The sequence below is a fragment of the Jaculus jaculus genome, chromosome 4 (genome assembly GCF_020740685.1).
Source record: "Jaculus jaculus isolate mJacJac1 chromosome 4, mJacJac1.mat.Y.cur, whole genome shotgun sequence".
Classification (NCBI taxonomy): domain Eukaryota; kingdom Metazoa; phylum Chordata; class Mammalia; order Rodentia; family Dipodidae; genus Jaculus; species Jaculus jaculus.
Window position 1 is genome coordinate 100456366 of NC_059105.1, and position 18829 is coordinate 100475194.

General features: G+C 36.3%; 1 protein-coding gene and 1 pseudogene across 2 annotated transcripts in view; one reads left to right on the plus strand and one right to left on the minus strand.

Annotated features, from left to right (window-relative positions):
• Positions 1-18829, plus strand: part of Lrp1b (LDL receptor related protein 1B) — a 2087209-nt gene that overhangs the window by 1279099 nt on the left and 789281 nt on the right. For both annotated transcript variants that reach the window (XM_045147485.1, XM_045147484.1), the window contains 2 exons: positions 6538-6618; positions 8045-8212. In XM_045147485.1, the coding sequence (XP_045003420.1) occupies positions 6538-6618; positions 8045-8212 (249 nt within the window). The remainder of the gene's footprint in view (positions 1-6537; positions 6619-8044; positions 8213-18829) is intronic.
• On the minus strand, positions 5739-5865 carry LOC123460524 (annotated as a pseudogene).

The window sequence follows — 18829 nt, forward strand, 5'->3', positions numbered from 1 at the left end:
AATACTGATTAATGATCAGTTTTGTAAAGTTTCTTTCACAATATTGGTACATGGAAGAATGTATGTCAATCATTTGTGGATCCCTGCTATTCAAATAAAGGTGACATTGATCTCATTTAATTGAAATGTGAAGAAAAAATCACCATAAGATCTAGCAACCACAAATTAGATCAAACATGGTATTTGCCATTCTGTGACATCCTAAATTCATTTAATGTGATTATCTCCAGTGGCATCTATTTTCCTAAAACAACATAAGTGAACTCATATTTGTGGCTAAAGCAATCATGTACATATATCATCTTTTCCTTATCTATTTCTTTGCTATTGGAATGCAAGTTGGATTGTAATTTAGTTACTCTAAATAGTGTTACACTTAACACTGATGTGCAAGCATCTCTGGTGTGTGCTGACTAGAAGTCCTTCAGGCAAATACACAGGAATGTATAACTAGGCCATGTGGAAGATCTACTTTTAGACTTTTTTTTTTTTTTTTTTTTTTTGAGAAGCAGTACTGATTTCCCATTTGATACATACTTGCCAGGATTTGCTGCTGTTTGTTTTCTTCATGACTGCCATTCTGATTAGGGCAAGATGGAATCTCAGTCTAGTTTGGAATTTTGTTTATCTGATGGCTCATAGGATTGAAATGTCGTTCATATGTTTATTGGCCATTTGTATCTTCTGCTAACCCTCTATTCATTTCATTAGCCCATTTGTTAATTGGGTTGTTTTTTTCTTGTTAGCCTCTTGAATTCTGTGTAGATTCTAAGTCTACTAATTCTTTGTCAGTTGCGTAGTTAGCAAAGGTTTTCTCCAATACTGTAGGCTGTCTCTTCACTCAGCTAACTATTACCCTTGTACAGAATTTATTTTAATTTCACAAAGTCCTATTTGTTGACAGTTGGTCTTATTTCTTGAATGAATGGAGTCCTATTCAGAAAGTCTTTGCCTATATCTTGAAGTGGTTTTTCTAATGCTTCATCTAAGAGTTTCAAAATCTAAATTAAGGTGTTTGATCCATTTGGAGATTAATTTTGTTTAGGGTGAGAGAGAAGGATCAATTTTCATTTTTTCATATGTATATATGAATTTTTCAAGCACCTTTTGTTAAATAGACTGTTTTAACTACATTTATTTGGTATCTTTATAAAACAAAAGGGGGAGTAGATATAGATACGTGGGTTTGTGCCAAGCTTTTCTGTTAAGCTCTATTGATCTATATATCTGTTCTAATACCAGTACCGTGATGATTTTGTTCTGTGGCTCTTGTCATTTGACTTGAAATTGCGGGTGTGACAACAATTCCAGCAATATTCCCTTTTGTTACTGTTCTTTAGTTCTCTGAGCTCTTGTTGCACTTTAAATAATTTAATAGTTATTTTTCTATTTCTGTGAAGAATCACATTGGGATTTTTATGAAAATTGTACTTAACTTAAATACTATTTTGGTAATATAATCATTTTAATAACCTTGATTCCTCAAATTCATGCTATTTCCATGTCCTAGTGCTTTGTATTTCGTACTTCATACTCATTATTTATTATTTTTTCCATTATTTTTATTACATTATTTTATTACATTATTTTTTTTGTTTTTTTTGGTAATTCTGAATTTTGAGGACATGTATAATATAGGGATTATTTTGCCCCTGAAATGATTCCCTGAGGTCTGTTATAGTTAGTCATATAGCTCATGAGCATTTTGATACTTCTTTGAGAGCCTTAAGTTAAGATATACCTAAATTTTTAAAAAGAGATTGTCTGAATTATTTAAATTAGTGTGTAAAATGTGATGATTATGACTTTTCTAGAGAAATCATTTTTTTTTTCCATAGTCTAGCCTGCTATTGCTTCTGCTAGGAAGAGAAGCTAATTCACTGTGTACTTAAGGTTTAAACTTTTTAAAACATTAAAAAATATTTTATTTATTTACTTGACAGAAAGATGGAGAGAGAGAGAGGGGGGGGGGAGATAATGAGTATTCCAGGGTCTCCAACCATTGCAAATGAAGTCCAGACACGTGAGCCCCCTTGTGCATCTGGCTAATGTGGGTCCTGGGGAATTGAACCTGGGTCTTTGGCTTTGCAGGAAAATGCCTTAACCACTAAGCAATCCCTCCATCACTTTAAAACGTTTTATTTCCAAGTTCTATAAATATAGACAATAAACCATTATTATACTACTTTCCTACTACTCTTGCTTTCCCCCCTCCTGAATCTCACCTCCACTGAGTGTCATCTTTTGTCCAACTAGTCTGTCTCCTATTTTGATGTTATTATTTTTCTTCCTATTAATCAGGTCTTGTGTGGGCAGTACTAGTAATGTGAGGCCATAATTATCAAAGGCACTTTGTGTCTAGAAAACAATATTTTAAACACCCAGTCCCTTCTTTGGTCTCACACTCTTTCTACCACTCCTTACACAATGGTCCCTGACCCCTGGAGAGTATGATAGATAATCCTCATTCAGTGCTAAGTAGTCATGTACCATTTCTTTTCAGCACTATGGTGAGTTTTGAGTTTAATGTCACTGCCATCTGAAAATAACATTTTCTCTATCCCAAAGTAACATCAGCTTTAATATGTGGGCATAACCACAAGTATTTAGAGGGAAGTTTGTTGGGCATAATATACCCATTTATCTGGTCAACAGTAATGATTTTCCCCTTAGTCTTATGACCTCCCCAGCCATAGTCTTTTAATTAGATCTTTAGCAGCAGGCAGGAATTCACTCCAGTGGAACAAAATTCAACTCCAATCAGAGATCAATTGGTTTTCTCATAGCTGACATGCCACCATTACTTCAGATGCTTCATTTGGCCTGGCTGACTGGCAATAAAACTCACAGGGTCCACTGCTGGTTAAGTCCAATGATGATTCTGTCCCATCAGCATACCCCTTTCCAGCATCATAGCAGGTATTCTGCAGTGAAGAGGCTTCCAGCTCAGCTCAATCTTAATTTCTTAGTGACCTCTAGTTCCAGTATGTAACATATTCACCAATAGAGTCTTACTATCTAGTTATGATGGATAACCAAGAGCCATGGACATATCCTGTGCTATTTTTGGACCTCAGGGACATTCCTGACCACAGCTTACTAAAAGGTATCACAATCTGGCCCATGAAATTCTACTAGCAATCAGTGTTTCCTGGACACAACAGTGTCCACTTAGATAATATATATCTGTATGAACTCTGTCTCTCTCTGTATATGTGTATGTACATGTATATACACATGTACACATACTAGTGCTCGCATGTGGCTTATTCATAGCATCTTAAATTTGATTATCCAACTCCCAGTCCCTCCTCTATTCCATCCCATCCCCTCACCCCTCTTAGACTATATTCTCCCTTTTACTTGCATTTCTACTACACCCATCCCTTAAACTCTCCTCTCTCCTCCCTCCATCCTTGTTTCTTTCTACATAATATACTTTGTTCCTTTCTAGCTTCCAGACTTCTACTACTGAATTACTCCAACTCACATACACATCTAAACATTTGAACCTAGAATGCACATATGAGAGAGCACATGTGATACTTGATTTTCTAAGCTTGTGTTGCCTCATTTAAGACAATCTTTTCCAGATCCATCCATTTTCCCACAAATATCATACCATTGATTTCTCTGCAAATTTCATAGTTTTATTTTATTTGCAGGTTATTCATATAAAACTCCATTGTATAAATATAAATTACCTATTCATTTCCTAGCTGTTATAAATAGAGCAGCAATAAAAATGGATGAGCAAGTATATCTAGCAATGAGTAGAGTGTTTATGGTATGTGCCAAACAGTGGTATAGCTAGGTCATATGGGAAGTCTATTTTTAACTGTTTTTATACTTATTTCCACAATGGGGAAGTATTCCTCTTTCCCTGAACATGCACCCCACCAGCACTTATTGTCATTTAATTTCTGGGTGATAGCTATTCTGCCAAGAGTACTTCATTGGTTACAATGACAAGAAAATGGTCAACCTGGGGTATTATTTGAAGTTCCTAGTTTTACAAAGAAAATATGAGTAGTAGCCTAAAAATATGATAAATTATTATACAAACCTCAGTATAATCTGCCTTATAAAAATAAATAAAGTACATGCCTTTCATCCTAGCACTTGGTAGGCAGAGGTAGGAGGATCATTGTGAGTTTAAGGCCACCCTGAGACTACATAATGAATTCCAGGTCAGCCTGGGATAGAGTGAGTCCCTTCCTCATAAAACAAAATAAATAAATAAATTTGATAATGTTATATATTTTAAAGATAAAGTAAAAAACTAAATGACAGAAATGTCCAGAATTATAAAATCATAAAGTATAGTTTGTGTGGACAAATATCTGTGAATTACTTAGTAATGGAAATATATAGAAACATGTCTGATAAACATAGGAAGTATTGATTTTCATAATGTAATCGTTAAAAATGTTTATACTTTATACTTATACTTTATACTTAAGATATACTAAAATATATCTTAAGTATATATTTAAATATATATATATTTACTTAAATATATATATATTATATATACTTTATACTTAAGATATATTAAAATATAGATAGAATAAAATAGCAGCTTGGTTATATTTATTGTGAATGAGAAATACAATATAACTTTAGATATTTTTTCTACAAATAAAATAATGTTCAAAATTCCAAAATCAAAACAGTATTGTACATAGTTAATAGATAGGTACAGACAGATAATAAATGCATACTTTTGAATTTATCTGGTCAGCCAGTGCCTAGCCCATTCATCATTTAGAAATCTTAGATATTAATAAAAGACACCATAGGACATAACTTGACCGTTTTTATGTCCTCTTCCCCCAAATATAAGATTCTAAATTGTTGTCTGAAAGAGAAAACAATCCAAAATTAACCCTCAGATTTTTGTCTATATCTGTAAATATTATCAATTCTCTTTCTTTATGTCAATGAACTAATAGAATTTCTTGTTCTTTATTTAATTCTGAATGTCTATTAAATTATCTTTAGTGTATGAGTATTTGTTTCCACACATATTTTCTTAAGAACTAAAATGTCTAATGATGAAAATTATCACTATATATGGAAGAGGAACAATATAATTTTGTCCTGTGTAATAATATAAATTCTAATTATTGATAAAACTGCTCAGCAATTATACTATTGGATTATTATTACCTTTAAAATTTTGTCTTTGGAGATGGGAAGATAGGACACAGGATAAAGTGCTTGCTTTACAAGCTTGAGGACATGAGTTCAGATCCTCAGAACTTATGTAAAATACTGGCCATTGTGATATGCACCTGTCATCACAGCAATAGGGAGAGGAGACAGAATGATCACTGCCTAAGGAGCAGAGGCAAATTTGTGAGTGCTAGATGATCAAGAGACACATGCACCCACATGTATAACCACACACGTGCATTCACCCTACACATATATTTGCACATAAAAATTACCTTGAGTATCAGATCTTATTATGTGAGTGCTGGTTTCTGGATTTACCAGGGCTTTAAGTTGTGTTAATGATGAGTTAAAATTATTTCTATGCTAGTTATTGTTCTTTTATTGTTATAATTATGTAAAGGATAGTAAACATGGTTATTTGATTTAATTAGGCAAATTAGGTAAGATTTCAATTTAATAATTCCTATTTATTTATTGTGCTTTTTATAGACTTAGAATTCAGTTTCAATGTTATGGTGGCCATATGATACACACACACACATATATATAGTGTTTTCCCATGTATCCCCATTTGCAATATGTACCAGGCACAGTGACCTCATCTTGGTTGTAGATGGGGTAGGTTTATCTACCTCCTGTTTGTATAGTCAGTATAAGAATGCGGCCTGTCAAGCCCTGAGTGTTGGCACACAGTTAGGAGGCGGTGGTAGGAGAATCACCATGTATTCAAGGCCACTCTGAGAGTACATAGTGGTGAATTCCAGGTCAGTTTGAGCTAGAGTAAGACCCTACCTTGAAAATAACCCCGCCCCCCCCCCAAAAAAAAAGAGCAATGCAGCCTGTGGTGAGCAACAGAAGGCCACTGTATGAACATCATCTTATCTAGTGGATGCTTCTCCTCTCACCTTATAGTATGACATGTCTGAGAGGCCAGCCATATACCTGACTGTGTTGTTTGGCTCTTTGTAATAAGAAAAGCCATGTTCTATGGATACAGGAACAGGATGACTCACAGCAGTATACCCTTAGGGCATCATCTGGGCTACTCAGGGAGAGACAGAGTATGCAACTCACAGGGTTCACATTTACTCATGTTTCTATAGACATAATAAATACAAACGAGTCTTTATCAAGTGGTTCTCACAGGATTAGCTCACTGGAAAATTCTCATTTCAAATATATTAAAAGTATCCTATATCCTTAAGCAGTCATAGTTTTTGTATTTGTTTACCTACTATTACCTCTGAGCCTTTTTAAACAGAGAGGGGTTCTGATCACATTAACAAATGAGACACAAGTTGTATCAGGCCCAGTCAATAATATGTTTCCCATTGGCTTTCTTCATATCTTTTACAGAATTCCCAACGTGTGAGCCTCTGATGCAATTTGTGTGCAAAAGTGGAAGGTGCATCAGCAGCCAGTGGCGCTGTGACACTGGCAAGTACCACGCTTTCATTGTGAATCTCTGATTTGATTGCGGGGTGTTGGGGGGGCTGCTGCCAGGCTGTTTCACTTCCTTCAAAGGGAATTTGTAAGATAAGGTAGCAAAGCCAAGCAAAGTGAGTAAGACAAGTGCTGAGAGGGCAGCTGGCACATCATGAGGAATCAGCATTAAGGATAATGGACCACAACATTTGTCCCATGAGGCTCTGATAGATATTTCTTTCCAGACATTATGTTGGACAGAGTCTAAGTCTACAAACATGGATAAAAGAAATAAGAAAATGATCTAGACAATTCAGGGTCCCCAAAGCATTTATGTCATCTCAAAATGCAGCAGTTTATGAATTGTTATGCAATTATGTATATTCTTTCAACTCTGCCATCTTTGTTCTTATGCAAAAATGAAAAAAAATGATGTCTTTTTCTTTTAAAATATTTTATATATTTATTAGAGAGAGAAAGAGGCAAATAGATAGATAGGTAGATAGATAGATGGATAGATAGATAGATAGATAGATAGATAGATAGATAGATAGATAGATGATAGATAGATAGATAGATAGATAGATAGATAGATAGATAGATAGATAGATGATAGAGATAGATAGGTAGATAGATAGATAGATACATAGATAGATATAGAGAATGGGCATGCCACTGCAAACCAACTTCATATGCATGCATTCCCTTATTCATCTGGCTTATATAGGTACTGGGGAATCGAATCTGGATCTCCCGGCTTTATAGGCAAGTGCCTTAACCACTAAGCCATGTCTTCAGCTCTGTATTTTTCTTATACTCATTTGTATCATTGAGATATTTTAATTGCAGGTAAATGAATTGTATATGAATCAATGTCATTTTTATCAATTTTACCCATTGCTTTTCCATGTCCCTCTCCACAGTCATATGCAATTACTTTTAATAAGGTTTATGAACTGTTTATGATCCTAGTGTATACCCCTTTCTATGTTTGAATTAGGAGAGTACATAGTGTGGAAGGGATGTATGGTAAGTCCTCATGTCCGAGCCTTGAGCACAGAAATTATGGGTTTAAATAATAATTTCCACAATAAATTGTATCAGTTTATAACATTTCATGAAATTCTTACTGCTACCGTTTTCCTCTTCATTCATGAAGCAGAAGCACAGTTAGTCAAGGGTTAGATATCTCAGAGTAAAGTGGGAATTTGGCTTGAAAATCCAGACTACATATTTTTTTAAATCTTTTACTAAAGCAGAAGTGAAGTAATACCCATCTAAAGATGACGGTAGTCTCTTCCCTGTCCATGGGAAATGTTGGTCATGAATTCATCATACTTGCTCCTACAACAGAAGTGACTTTATACAGAATGGAAGTTATACACGTTAAAAAAACATTTTCCTGGGTGTTTTGCTAGCTGCTGTTGTCTCTTTCCAGATGACGACTGCGGAGATGGGAGTGATGAGGTGGGCTGTGCTCACTCTTGCTTTGATAGCCAGTTCAGATGTTCCAGTGGCAGGTGCATCCCAGGCCATTGGGCCTGTGATGGTGACAATGACTGCGGAGACTTCAGTGATGAAATACAACTCAATTGTAGCAAAAAAGGTTAGTAATTACACAAATCTATGAAAGCCCATTCTAAGCTGATATACACTTATAATAGAGTAAATTATTATATAAAAATATTTGCCTATGAGTAAAATTATATGAGGACAATAAAATAATCCACTAGTATTTTTAATTTCACTCCTTACTTTCTTTTCTTGGGTTTCTCATCTCAGTAATGTCTAATAGCTTGATGTCTTCTGTGGATTTTGCTTCCTGTAGTTATAAAATTTCTATGTATAAAATGTGGATGCTTTATTTACCATTACTTAGGCCTTTTAGGAACAATCAGGTATCCACAAATGAGACATAAAAAGGATAATATTAATTTTTACACCAAAATTGTTTCCTTTAGATATGAAATGCCACCACAGTAAATAGAGCTTTCTGGGCACAACCGAGGAGATCATGACTGTGGCTCTCAGGATATCTGTGACGAAGCTTACCCTAACATTGGTACACATTGTTGTGCACAAATTTAATCAGTTATAATGAAATAATACTCATATTGAAAGTAATTACAGTCAGGTATGGTGGCACATGCCTTTAATCCCAGCACTCAGAAGACAGAGGTAGGAGGATCCTCATGAGCTTGAGGACACTCTGAGAATACATCCTGAATTTGAGATTAGCCTGAACTAGAGTGAGACCCTACCGTGCAAAAAAAAAAAAAAGAAAAAAAAAAAGAAAGTAATTACAGTATAGTATTAGTTTTTGAAACAATCATATAATTATGGTCATTTAATAGAAAGTTTCTTCTAAAATATTTTTTTCATTTTTTACATAAATATTTATTGAGTACTAAAGAGTAAATATCTAAAAGGCTTAAAAACAGAGCTCTTTAATGATCTGATATGCACATGAGCATACCATAACGTGCTCTATTTGATGTACTTGGTTCAAAAGAATCATATATATTGTGATTATTTTTTTGACATTTTATTTATTTTTTAAATTTTCTTTTTAAATTTAATTTATTAGTTTTCTTTTCAGCAAATACAGGAAGTTTGGTACTATTGTTTAGGCTCATCCATGATCTACCCCCTCCCACTGAACCCTCCTTGTTGATGTAAATGGGTCCTGCATTGTATAGTTAGCCCACAGTTATTGGTACGATAAATGTCTCTGCATATCATGACCCAACATGTGACTCTGACATTCTTTCCGCCCCCTCATCTGCAAAATTTCCCTGAGCCATGTTGGGTTCATTTTTGGTCTCCTTCAGGGCTGAGGTGTTGGGGGCCTCTGAGGCTCTGGCTCTCTGATTTGGTAGGAGTTGATTTTTCTCTGTGTTGGTCTCCTTCCCCTTTGTGCTGGTATCCAGTTCACAGGAAAACATCACCCTTGCTTGTTTCACCAATTGTCCTTAGTTTCATTCAGGCCCATTTTGAGGTATGTTGGGGGCAGCTCTCTCCTTAGGATCTGCATCTTTCTGAAAAAGAGAAGCAGATTCTCCAATGGAGAGTAAGTTAGCACCTAGAAAATTGAGATAATAATTACTTTTTTGATAGAGAGTTTGATAGGTTTAGGCCCTCTTGTAGCCCATGATTGATGGTAGCTTGGTATTGGAGAGTGGGCTTATGTGTGGTATGGTTCTGACTTGTTTCCCAGCTCCAGCTATGAGTGTAGTACCACTGAGGGGATCCTAGCCAAATCAAGAGCAGTTGGTTCCCCACCATGGCTGTGTGCCACTCTTCCACTTGTGTGGACATCAAATCAGGTTATTTGTTGCTAATAAGGTTAGACAATGAGTTGCTTGGACAGATATTGGTCATTTCCCCCAGTTGCCCATGTAGCACCTTCTGGCACTAGACATGTTGACTGTCTGGGGACTGACTCTCTCCTGGCTTTCAGCCATGCCATTCCATTTTATGTGTCAGCTGCGTATGGAGTCTTCAGCAATAGGTTCTTACCACTGGCCTTTGGTGGGTCATCAAGTACTCTGACAGAAGTCTGTCATTGTTTTTGGAAACCTCGTAGGTTTCTCTGATCACAAGCTCCTTGTGGATGGTAGCCCCAAGCTGGTAGTGGGGGTTACAGGTCAGTGTCCACTAAGAAATTGAGGAAAAAGACAACTAATATACAAGAGGTAGAGAGGAGAGAGATAAAGTGGAGAGGGGGAGAGGGAGGGAGGGAAGATGTAGAAGATTTAGGTTAGTCTTGATTCTACCCTCTCCAGTGTCTTGTGGTTCAGATGTTTCCTGTAAGGGTCTAGTGAAGGTTCAGCCATTTGGTCTGTCTTTTAGGAAGGAGAATTTTATGGTACCATTGCCGTTTGGGTCCAGATTACTGCTTTCCACCCTTCGATGCCCTCCCCGCCTTCCCCGTACGTCCTATTGTCTAGTCCATGAGGTGCTTGCTGGGTATGTAAGGTAACTTGGGTAGATTCAGGTTAGGTGTTATAGATGAGTGAGATGTTATCCATTCTTCTAATGATGGACATATGGGTTGATTCCAGCTTTTAGCTATTAAGAATTGAGCTGCTACAAACATGGTTGAGCAAATCTCTCTGGCCTGTGGTTTGAATGTTTTAGGGTAGATGCCCAGTAAGGGTATAACTGGGTCTGTTGGTATTTCTATAGACAGCTTTTTCAGGAGTCTCCATATTGCTTTCGAAGTGGTTGTACCATCCTGCATTCCCACCAACAGTGAATAAGTATCCCTACTTCTCCACATCCTCACCAGCATTTATTTTCATTAGATTTTTTGATGTTGGCTATCCTTATTGGGATAAGGTGGAATCTCATAGTTGTTTTAATTTGCAGTTCTCTGGTGATTAGGGATGATGAACATTTTCTTAAGTGTGTTTTTGCCATTTGGATATCTTCTTCTGTGAATTGCCTGTTAAACTCTGCACCCCATTTTCTGAGTGGGGTAGATGTCTTCTTATTGTTTAGACTTTTGAGTTCTTTGTAGATTTTAGAGATAAGGCCTCTATCAGTTGGATAACCTGCAAATATTTTCTCCCATTCTGTGCGTGTTCTATTGGCTTTGCTTATTATATGCTTTTCTATAAAGAAACTCTTCAGCTTCATATGATCCCATTGGCTGAGTGACTGTTTAAGAACTTGAGCCACTGGGGTTTTGTTCAGGAAGTCTTTTTCCATTCCTATATCATGGAAAGTACTTCCCAAATTTTCTTCCAGTAGTATTCGAGTTTCTGGTCTTATGTTGAGGTCTTTGATCCATTTGGATTTGACTGTAGTGCATGGTGAAATGTGTGGATCAAGTTTCAGTTTCCTGCATGTGGTTATCCAGTTTGTCCAGCACCATTTGTTGAAGATGCTATCTTTTTTCCAGCCTATATTTTTGGGCCTTTGTCGAATATCAAGTAGCTATAGTTGCTTGACCCAAAATCCGGGTCCTCAAGTGTATTCCATTGGTCTATACTCCTGTTTTTATGCCAGTACCATGCTGTTTTTATTACTATGGCTTTGTAGTATAGCTTTAGATCAGGTATGGTGATGCCACCAGAGGTATTTCTTTTGCTGAGGATATGTTTGGATATGTGAGGCCTTCTTCCTTTCCATATGAAATTTGAGATCATTTTTTCTATCTTTGTGAAGAACACTGTAGTGATTTTAATTGGAATTGCCATTGTTAGGATTGTCATCTTCACAATGTTAATTCTGCCTATACAGGAGCAGGTAGGTCTTTCCATCTTATCAAGTCCTCCTCAATTTCTTTTTTGAGGGTTTTTATATTTTTGTTGTATAGATCTTTTACAACCTTGGTTAATGTTATTCCAAGGTTTTCTTTTTTCTTTTTTTTTTTGCTATTATTTCTTTTTCTGCATCTTTGTCATTTGCATACAGAAATGCTACTGATTTTTGTGCATTGATTTTGTATCCTGCTACTTTGCTATAGAGTTAATCACCTTCAGGAGTTTTGGTATGGAGTCTCTTGGGTCTCTTACATATACAATCATGTCATCAGCGAATAGAGCTAACTTAACTTCTTCCTTTTCAAATTGTATCCCTTTTATTTCCTTCTCCTGTCTTATTGCTTGAGCTAGGACTTCCAGAACTATATTGAAAATCAGAGGTGAGAGAGGACATCCCTGTCTTGTTCCTGATCTTAATGGGAATTCCTCCAGTCTCTCTCCATTAAGTATTATTTGGGCCTTTGGAGCTTTGTATATTGCCTTTATTATGGTAAGATGTGAACCGGCCATGCCGATTCTCTCCAATGTTTTGATCATGAAGTGATGTTGTATCATGTCAAAGGCCTTTTCTTTATCTATTGAAATGATCATGTGGTTTTTATGTTTAAGCTTGTTTATGTGGTGTATTACATTGACAGATTTTCGTATGTTGAACCACCCTTGTGTTCCTGGGATAAATCCCACTTGGTCAAGGTGGATAATGCTTTTGATGTGTTGTTGGATTCCGATTGCGAGTATTTTTTTCAGGATCTTTGCATCTATGTTCATTAGGGAAATAGGCCGGTAGTTTTCTTTTCTTGTGGCATCTCTGCCTGGTTTTGGGATTAGGGTGATACTAGTTTCATAGAAGGAGTTGGGTAGCTTTCCCTGTTCTTCAATTGTGTGGCACAGTTTTAGAAAGATTGGTTTGAGTTCTTCCATGAAGGTTTGGTAAAATTTGGCTGGAAATCCATCTGGTCCTCGACTCTTCTTTTTTGGAAGGTTTTTTATTACTTTTCAATCTCCATGAGTGTGATGGGTTCATTGAGGTGATTAATCTGCTTTGAGTTTAGCTTTGGTAGATGATATGCATCCAGGAATTTATCCATCTCCTCCACATTTTCCAGTTTTGTGAAGTAGAGCTTTTTGAAATAAGTCCTGATGATTCTGCCAATTTCACTGATGTCTGTTGTGATCTCTCCTTTTTCATTTTGAATTTTGTTAATATGGAGTCTCTCCTTTTTTTGCTTGATCAAATTGGCCAGAGGTTTGTCAATCTTGTTTATTTTTTCAAAGATCCAGCTCTTTGTTTTGTCAATTGCCTTAATTGTTTCCTTGGTTTCCAACTCATTAATTTCTGCTCTGATTTTAATTATTTCTTTCCTTCTGGAGCTCTTTGGGTTGGATTTTTCTTGTTTTTCCAATGCCTTTAGGTGGATGGTTAGGCTATTGATTTGGGATCTTTCTGTCTTTTTATGAAGGCATTGAGTGCTATGAATTTTCCCCTGAGGACTGCCCTCATTGTGTCCCATAAGTTCTGGTATAATGTGTTCTTGTTGTCATTCAATTTCATGAATTTTGCAATGTCATTTTTTTATTTCATCCACTATCCATTTATTGCTTAAGAGTGTGCTGTTCAGTTTCCAGTTGCCTTTGGGGTTCTTGTTGGTTTTTTTGTTGATGATTTCTAGGAATATAGCATTATGATATGATATCATGCAGGGAATTATGTCTATTGTCCTAAATATGTGGAAGCAGTCTTTGTACCCAATATATGGTCTATTTTAGAGAATGTTCCATGGGCTGCTGAGAAGAATATGTAGTCTGTGGATTTGGGATGGAAAATTCTGTACATGTCTGTTACATCTAAGTGCTCTATGGTTTTGTTGTGCTCTCTTACTTCTCTGTTGACCTTCTGTTTGGATGATCTGTCTATTACTGATAATGGTGCATTAAAGTCCCCAGTTATGATGGTGTTGGTGGTTATTTCTATTTTATTGTCAAGTAGGTTTTGTTTTATGAACTGTGGTGCCCCTGTGTTTGGTGCATACAGATTTATGATTGTAATATCCTCTTGATGGATTGTTCCCTTTATATGTAGGAAGTAGCCTTCTTTGTCTTTTATTATTGTTTTTGGTTTGAAGTCAAGTTTATCTGATATTTATATAGCTACACCTGCTTGTTTCTTATTCCCATTTGCTTGGAATATTGTTTTCCACCCTTTCACCCTGAGGAGGTTTCTGTCTTTAGTGGTAAGTTGGGTTTCTTGAAGGCAGCAGATTGAGGGGTCTAATTTTTTGATCCACCCTGTTAGCTTGTGTCTCTTTTTTTTTTTTTTTTTTTTTTTTAAATTTTTATTAACATTTTCCATGATTATAAAATATATCCCATGGTAATTCCCTCCCTCCCCACCCCCACACTTTCCCGTTTGAAATTCCATTCTCAATCATATTACCTCCCCATTACAATCATTGTAATTACATATATACAATATCAACCTATTAAGTATCCTCTTCCCTTCCTTTCTCCACCCTTTATGTCTCCTTTTCAACTTACTGGCCTCTGCTACTAAGTATTTTCATTCTCACACAGAAGCCCAGTCATCTGTAGCTAGGATCCCCATATGAGGGAGAACATGTGGCGCTTGGCTTTCTGGGCCTGGGTTACCTGACTTAGTATAATACTTTCCAGGTCCATCCATTTTTCTGCAAATTTCATAACTTCATTTTTCTTTACCGCTGAGTAGAACTCCATTGTATAAATGTACCACATCTTCATTATCCACTCATCTGTTGAGGGACATCTAGGCTGGTTCCATTTCCCAGCTATTATAAATTGAGCAGCAATAAACATGGTTGAGCATGTACTTCTAAGGAAATGAGATGAGTCCTTTGGATATATGCCTAGGAGTGCTATAGCTGGGTCATATGGTAGATCAATCTCTAGCTGCTTTAGGAACCTCCACACTGTTTTCCACAATGGCTGGACCAGATTGCATTCCCACCAGCAGTGCAGAAGGGTTCCTTTTTTTCCACATCCCCGCCAACATTTATGATCATTTGTTTTCATGATGGTGGCCAATCTGACAGGAGTGAGATGGAATCTCAATGTAGTTTTAATCTGCATTTCCCTGATGACTAGTGACGTAGAACATTTTTTTAGGTGCTTATATGCCATTCGTATTTCTTCCTTTGAGAACTCTCTATTTAGCTCCTTAGCCCATTTTTTGATTGGCCTGTTTGATTCCTTATTAGTTAACTTTTTGAGTTCTTTGTATATCCTAGGTATTAATCCTGTATCAGATATATAGATGGCAAAGATTTTTTCCCATTCTGTAGGTTGCCTCTTTGCTTTTTTCACTGTGTTCTTTGCGGTGCAAAATCTTTGTAATTTCATTAGGTCCCAGTGGTTAATCTGTGGTTTTATTGCCTGAGCAATTGGGGTTGTATTTAGAAAGTCTTTGCCAAGACCAATATGTTGGAGGGTTTCCCCTACTTTTTCCTCTAGCAGTTTCAAAGTTTCCGGTCTGATGTTAAGGTCTTTAATCCATTTGGACTTAATTCTTGTGCATGGCGAGAGAGAAGAATCTATTTTCATCCTTCTGCAGATATTTATCCAGTTTTCAAAACACCATTTGCTGAAGAGGCTGTCTCTTCTCCATTGAGTATTTTTGGCATTTTTATCGAATATCAGGTGGCTATAGCTACTTGGGCTTACATCTGGGTCCTCTATTCTGTTCCACTGATCTACATGTCTGTTTTTGTGCCAGTACCATGCTGTTTTTGTTACTATGGCTCTGTAGTATAGGTTAAAATCAGGTATGGTGATACCACCAGCCTCTTTTTTGTTGCTCAGTATTATTTTAGATATTCGAGGTTTTTTATGATTCCAAATGAATTTTTGGATTGTTTTTTCTATTTCCATGAAGAAAGCCTTTGGAATTTTGATAGGGATTGCATTAAATGTGTAGATTGCTTTAGGTAAGATTGCCATTTTCACGATATTGATTCTTCCAAGCCAGGAACAAGGGATGTTTCTCCACTTTCTAGTGTCTTCTGCAATTTCTCGCTTGAGTGTCTTAAAGTTCTCATTGTATAGATTCTTTACTTCCTTAGTTAGGTTTATTCCAAGGTATTTTATTTTTTTTTGATGCAATTGTGAATGGGAGTGATTCTCTGATTTCATCCTCTGTGTGTTTGTTGTTAGCATATACGAAGGCTACTGATTTCTGTGTATTTATTTTGTATCCTGCTACATTGCTGTAGGTTTTGATTAGCTCTAACAGCTTGCTAGTAGAGTCTTTAGGGTCCTTTATGTATAGAATCATGTCATCTGCAAATAGTGATAACTTGATTTCTTCCTTTCCAATTTGTATCCCTTTTATGTGTGTCTCTTGCCTTATTGCTATGGCTAAGACTTCCAAAACTATATTAAATAGAAGTGGAGACAGTGGACACCCTTGTCTTGTTCCTGATTTTAGTGGAAAAGCTTCCAGTTTTTCCCCATTTAGTAATATGTTGGCTGTAGGCTTGTCATAAATAGCCTTTATTATATTGAGATATGTTCCTTCTATTCCCAGTCTCTGTAGGACTTTTATCATGAAGGGATGTTGGATTTTGTCAAATGCTTTCTCTGCATCTAATGAGATGATCATGTGGTTTTTGTCCTTCAACCCATTTATGTAATGTATTACATTTATAGATTTGCGTATGTTGAACCATCCCTGCATCTCTGGGATAAAGCCTACTTGGTCAGGGTGAATGATCTTTTTGATATACTCTTGTATTCTGTTTGCCAATATTTTGTTGAGAATTTTTGCATCTATGTTCATGAGGGAGATTGGTCTGTAATTTTCTTTTTTTGTTCTATCTTTGCCTGGTTTTGGTATCAGGGTGATGCTGGCCTCATAGAAGGAGTTTGGTAGGATTCCTTCTTTTTCTATTTCCTGGAAAAGCTTAAGAAGCAATGGTGTTAGCTCTTCCTTAAAAGTCTGGTAAAATTCAGCAGTGAATCCATCCGGGCCTGGGCTTTTTTTAGTTGGGAGATTATTGATAACTGCTCGGATCTCCATGTTTGTTATAGGTCTATTTAAGTGATTAATCTCATTTTGATTTAATTTAGGTAGGTCATATAGATCAAGGAAATCATCCATTTCTTTCAGATTTTCATACTTTGTGGAGTATATGCTTTTATAGTATGTCCCTATAATTTTTTGAATTTCTCTGGAATCTGTTGTGATGTTACCTTGTTCATCTCTGATTTTATTAATTTGTGTCTCTTCTCTCTTTCTTTTGGTCAGTTTTGCTAAGGGTTTATCAATCTTGTTTATCCTTTCAAAGAACCAACTCTTTGTTTCATTAATTCTTTGGATTGTTCTTTTTGTTTCTATTTCATTAATTTCTGCCCTAATCTTTATTATTTCTTCCCGTCTACTACTTTTTGGTTTGCCTTGTTCTTCTTTTTCCAAGGCTTTAAGGCGAAGCATTAGGTCGTTTACTTGCGACCTTTCTAATTTCTTAATATAGGCACTTAAGGCTATAAATTTACCTCTTAGAACTGCCTTCATTGTGTCCCAGAGATTTTGGTATGTTGTGTTCTCATTATCATTTGACTCTATAAATTTTTTGATTTCCTTTTTGATTTCTTCATTGACCCACTCATCATTTAGTAGTGTATTGTTTAGCTTCCATGATTTTGTGTATGCTCTGTAGCCTTTCTTGCTACTGATTTGTAGTTTAATTCCATTGTGGTCAGATAGAATGCAAGGAATTATTTCAATTTTCCTGAATTTGTTAAGATTTGCTTTGTGTCCTAATATATGGTCTATTTTAGAGAATGTTCCATGTGCTGCTGAAAAGAATGTATATTCTGCAGCCTTTGGATGAAATGTCCTGTATATATCTGTTAGGTCCATATCTTCTATGACCTCATTTAGTCCAGATGCCTCTCTGTTTATTCTTTCCCTGGATGACCTGTCAATTGATGAGAGTGGGGTGTTAAAGTCACCCACCACCACCGTGTTTGGTGTTATCTGTGACCTTAGTTCTAATAGTGTTTGTTTGACGAATTTGGGAGCCCCCATGTTAGGTGCATATATGTTTAGGATTGTAATGTCCTCCTGTTGGAGTGTGCCCTTAATCAATATAAAGTGACCTTCCTTATCTTTTTTGACTAACTTCGGACTAAAGTCCACCCTGTCTGATATTAGGATAGCAACCCCTGCTTGTTTTCTAGGCCCATTTGCTTGAAACACCGTCTTCCAACCTTTCACCCTAAGATAATGTCTATCCTTTGTAGAAAGGTGAGTTTCTTGAAGACAACAAATTGTAGGATCCTGCTTTTTAACCCAGTCTGCAAATCTATGTCTTTTCGTTGGGGCATTGAGACCGTTGAAATTAAGAGATATTATTGAAAGGTGTGTATTTATGTTTGCCATTTGTGTGTGTGTGTGTGTGTTACTTGTTCTACCTGTGCTCTCTTCTGTTAACTGGTATTTGAGTATGGCTGGTTTTTTCTAGGTTCCTTATATGTGTGCTTTTCCTTTTGTTCAGCATGGAGGATTCTATCAAGTATTTTCTGTAGAGCTGGTTTTGTCTTCAGATATTCCTTTAACCTGCTTTTGTCATGGAATGTCTTTATTTCTCCATCTATTTGGATGGATAACTTTGCAGGATAAAGTAACCTTGGTTGACAGTTGTTATCTTTCAGAACTTGGAATATATCACTCCAGGCCCTTCTGGCTTTAAAAGTTTGTGTTGAATAATCTGCTGTAATCCTGATGGGCTTGCTTTTGTAGGTAACTTGATTTTTCTCTCTAACTTCTTTCAATATTTTTTCTTTGGTTTGTGTGTTTGGAAGTTTGAGTATAATGTGGCGAGGAGAGTTTCTTTCTGGGTTTTGTCTGGCTGGGGTTCTAAAGGCTTCCTGTATCTGTATTGGCACCTCTTTCCCAATTTGGGGAAAATTTTCCTCTA